This window comes from Otolemur garnettii, unplaced genomic scaffold (genome assembly GCF_000181295.1).
Source record: "Otolemur garnettii isolate 467f Iridium unplaced genomic scaffold, OtoGar3 scaffold00108, whole genome shotgun sequence".
Lineage (NCBI taxonomy): Eukaryota > Metazoa > Chordata > Mammalia > Primates > Galagidae > Otolemur > Otolemur garnettii.
This window is the reverse complement of record NW_003852503.1, coordinates 2,019,454-2,023,849: the sequence shown is the minus strand read 5'-3', so window position 1 is coordinate 2,023,849 and position 4,396 is coordinate 2,019,454. Positions and strand designations below refer to the sequence as shown.

Genomic DNA, 4,396 nt, shown 5'->3' with positions numbered 1-4,396 from the left:
ACTCAGAATGGGAGGCTCAGCACCTATAGCACGGCGGTTAGGACACTAGAGACACACACACACACGTGCACACGGGACATGGTGGAGAGGAGCTGGGAGGTTGGAACCCTGCTGGGCCTGCCAATGACAACTACAACCACACTCAAATAGCCCCATGCTGTGGTGGGCCTGTAGTCCCAGGTACTTGGGAGGCTGAGGCAAGACAAGAATCACTTGGGAAACCCAAGTTTGAGGCTGAGGTGAGCTGTGATGCCACAGCACTTACGGAGGGTGATACAGTAAAACTGCCTCAAAAAAAAAAAAAAAAAAGCTAAATGTGAATTGGTATATAGTGCTGTGGTCACTTAACTTAAACCACTTCTTTCCAGGGTTTTCCCACAGTAATTATTTTCTTTGCCACTTGGTAGGCATCCTATTCATCTTGCATACTTGAGTCTCACCTGCCATCCTACTGGAATTTATAGAACTACATCTTCATTAGCTCTTATCTACCCCCAATCTCATTAAGGGTCTAACCTACAATAGGACATTAAAAAAAGCAAAGTTACTGGGAAAACTTCCAACATCCAGATTATTTATGCTTCTCAAATATACCCAAAGTACTGAAAAGACGAATCTTAATAGTAAACCCAAAGTGGGAGGACATTAAACACTGGGACTGTGGAGAACGAATTACAAAACCCCTTTGGAAAAATTCCTACCACATGAAAGATAGTGACATAAGGGGAAAACAAACCTAGTTAAGTTCCCACCTTCCCTTCTTTTTTTGCCTGGGGCTGGGTTTAAACCTGCCACCTCCAGCATATGGGACCAGCATCCTACCTCTTTGAGCCAAAGGCACTGCCCAAGTTCCCACCTTCCCAAGCCAACTTTGTAGTTTGTGTAAGGCAGAGATCCTCAACCTATGCCCCATAGGCTACATGCAGCCTGCCTAGGACATTTATCTGGCTGGCCAGGTGTTTTTGCCACTGCTGCCTGTCCTGGGGCCTGCAGTCCAGCTCTGTGTCTGAGGAACAGTGAACTGGCCACTCGTTCATTTAAAAAGTTTGAGGACCCCTGGTGTAAGGCAAACTACACTGAGGATATTTTCAGTTAACTATTTAGGATTTAGCTAACTGCTTTTCATTACCCTTCATTCCTTTTGAGCCAAAGGTCCCCTACTTAAAACTGCTTGCTCCAGTTCAAAAACTGTAACAGGCCAGGCTTAGTAGCTAATGCCTCTAACCCCAGCACTGTGAAGTCAAGCTCAAGAATTTAAGACCAGCATCTCTACTAACAGAAAAAAACTAGCCGTGCACATATAGTCCCAGCTACCTGTAGTTCCTCAGAAGGCTGAAGCAAGATTGCTTGGGTCCCAAACTTTGAGGTTGAGCACTAACCAAAGTGACAGACTTAAAAAAATGTTACAGCTGTGCAGTGGTACAGAAATCATGAGCTCCAGAGAGCTATATACTGTTCTGGCAGCCTGAGCTATAAATATAGCATAAACCAAATACACATCCAGGCTGCACACTCCAACCCTTTAATCAATGGAAAATGAAGTTACTGCTTTGTATGCCCTCCCCTCCCAAAATACTGGTACTCCATAAGACATTTTCCAACAAGTAAAACTAGATCCTTCACCAACTGTTTACCAAAAAATACTAAAGAACTGTGCACTACCACCAGGCAGGTTAACTGCAAAAGATTCCAGTTTACTTACTGAAAGTTTGCTTTGCTGTCTGTGACCAATATAGCAACCTGGTTATTTATGCCACAGTGTGGTAACAACTCCTATTTGCCACCAGGTGGCAGATTAAAGAACAGGTTCTGTGACTCAAACTTTAATATGGTTTTTATGTCAACATACTGAATTCTTAAGACCCCCCCCCCAGCTAATTTTTCCTCCTGAGGCTACTTTACCAGCCTTGAGTTTATAGCCAAAAATCTCAAAGTGTCTTTTTAAGTACCCTCTAGTCTATCACCACCTTACAGCAAAGTTTGCTGTAATTTTACCACCCAGCCCTTGTGATGATCCCACCCAAACATAGGCTATAAACGTTCACATAAATCCCGTCTATTTCCAGACAACTGTATGGTGCCAATTTTAAATACAGCTTTATTTAAGACATTGCATTTTCCACTTACAATACAGTGCTTTTAAAGTGCAATGTTACTTCCTTCCCCTGTGCACATGTTCCATATTCAAGTATTGAAAATGCCCAGTAATTCACTATAGCAGCCCAACCTTAAATCTGCCACATAATTTGCTACAAATTTGGATCCTTCAATGTTTTACTGTGTGGAACAATGCTACATCTACACTTGGGTTGGCTTAATCAACCTCTTCAATGGTGGGGCCAGAGGAAGCACCACCAGAAGGAGGAGCACCACCACCAGGAAAGCCCCCAGGCATTCCTCCTGGCATGCCCCCTGGCATTCCGCCTGCACTCTGGTACAACTTGGTAATGATGGGGTTGCAGACTTTCTCCAGCTCCTTCTGTTGATGTTCAAATTCTTCCTTCTCTGCAGTCTGAAGGGAGGAATAAAAAAAAATCTTTGTTATTCAAGTTAAGTAGTTATAAACCCTCCTTAAAACTTCATGTACTGAGTCTAAGAAACTGTCACAAGGTCTTGGGTAGTCCTTTACATTTGGGGTCACTCAGACATCCAAGGAAGGTTAGTTGCCAACATGATTTGAATTCTGGTGGAAACCGCGAATGTTTGGAAACCACTCATCATTGTGACCCTATACTGAACTTAAGCTTTCAGGCTTTGTGTATCCCCCCTTCCCTGATAAGGTAACAATCATTTACATACCTGGTTCTTATCAAGCCAGTTGATAATTTCATTACACTTGTCAAGAATCTTCTGTTTGTCTTCATCATTGATCTTGCCTTGAAGTTTCTCATCTTCAACAGTTGCTTTCATGTTGAATGCATAGGACTCAAGTGAATTCTTTGATGAAACCTTGTCCCTCTGCTTCTCATCTTCAGCCTTGTACTTCTCAGCTTCCTGGACCATACGTTCAATGTCTTCCTTGCTCAAACGTCCTATGTAAAAGCAAGAAACCCTTTTTTAATCAGGGGCCTGCAATACCAAATCATTAACCTGTAGAACTTATGCATAGCCTAACATCCTTTGTACATACACAATTAAGGGTTACTTCTTGGCTAGATGCCCTTACACAACAGCAATGATTACATATAATACCACCCTTTATGAACCTATCTTTGAGACCACGTAGCAATGCCATGAGCCTACTTACCCTTGTCGTTAGTGATGGTAATCTTATTTTCTTTTCCTGTACTCTTATCCACAGCAGAGACATTGAGAATGCCATTGGCATCAATATCAAAAGTGACTTCAATCTGAGGAACACCACGGGGAGCAGGAGGTATGCCTGTAAGTTCAAACTTGCCAAGCAAGTTGTTATCCTTGGTCATGGCACGCTCACCTTCATAAACCTAGGTAGAATACACAAATGTAAGTAGTTACACAAGGGACCCATGCTTTTGTGTTAGTTATTTTTACGTTAAGAGTTCAACTAGGGAAGGTTAGTCGCTCAGACATCCAAGGAAGGAATTGGCCAACATGACAGTTCTGGTGGAAACTACGAATGGTTTTGGAGTCCATCATCACAGCGAGTCAGGACTTCCCCAGCTCCATGACCACAGAAAACAAACAGTATCGAAACATACCTGGATGAGCACACCTGGCTGGTTGTCAGAGTAGGTAGTGAAGGTCTGTGTCTGCTTGGTTGGAATAGTAGTATTGCGCTTAATGAGCACAGTCATAACTCCACCAGCAGTCTCAATACCCAGAGAAAGAGGAGTGACATCCAATAGTAGCAAATCCTGAACATTCTCGGATTTGTCACCAGATAAGATGGCCGCCTGGACAGCTAACAAAGAAAAAGTTCTAAATCAAAAATACAAAATATAGCTCCCATTACACGTACATTAGCCTTTGTGCTTATTAAAGACAGCCAAGGTCACAACATCATTACCCAATCTTCACAGAAATTGAATGCTTATCAGCCATTACAGCAAATCAGCTTAGACTCTTTAAGAAGCTGCCTGCTTATTCCTTTAATTGGTCAATCAACATAGGCTTACCTGCACCATAAGCAACAGCCTCATCAGGGTTGATGCTCTTATTCAGTTCTTTTCCATTGAAGAAGTCTTGGAGAAGCTTTTGAATCTTGGGGATACGGGTAGAACCACCAACCAGGACAATGTCATGAATCTGTGACTTATCTAGTTTGGCATCTCGAAGGGCTTTCTCTACAGGGTCCAGAGTGCCACGGAACAGATCAGCATTCAATTCTTCAAATCGGGCACGGGTAATGGAGGTATAGAAGTCGATTCCTTCATAAAGGGAATCAATCTCAATACTGGCCTGGGTGCTGGAAGAT

The 4,396-nt window shown here is 42.8% G+C and overlaps 1 protein-coding gene and 2 non-coding genes across 3 annotated transcripts in view; all 3 read right to left on the bottom strand.

Annotated features, from left to right (window-relative positions):
- Positions 1-2,073: 2,073 nt before the first annotated feature.
- Positions 2,074-4,396, bottom strand: part of HSPA8 (heat shock protein family A (Hsp70) member 8) — a 4,584-nt gene continuing 2,261 nt past the window's right edge. Inside the window, exons 4-8 of the mRNA XM_023517308.1 lie at positions 4,098-4,396; positions 3,681-3,883; positions 3,248-3,446; positions 2,800-3,032; positions 2,074-2,512 (exon numbers count right to left, since the gene is read on the bottom strand). Coding sequence (XP_023373076.1) covers positions 2,315-2,512; positions 2,800-3,032; positions 3,248-3,446; positions 3,681-3,883; positions 4,098-4,396 — 1,132 coding nt within the window. The 3' untranslated portion in view covers positions 2,074-2,314. The remainder of the gene's footprint in view (positions 2,513-2,799; positions 3,033-3,247; positions 3,447-3,680; positions 3,884-4,097) is intronic.
- Positions 2,638-2,726, bottom strand: LOC111727496. The gene has a single exon (XR_002775048.1). It is a non-coding gene; the product is annotated as a small nucleolar RNA SNORD14 (small nucleolar RNA).
- Positions 3,541-3,626, bottom strand: LOC111727495. Its single transcript, XR_002775047.1, has one exon. It is a non-coding gene; the product is annotated as a small nucleolar RNA SNORD14 (small nucleolar RNA).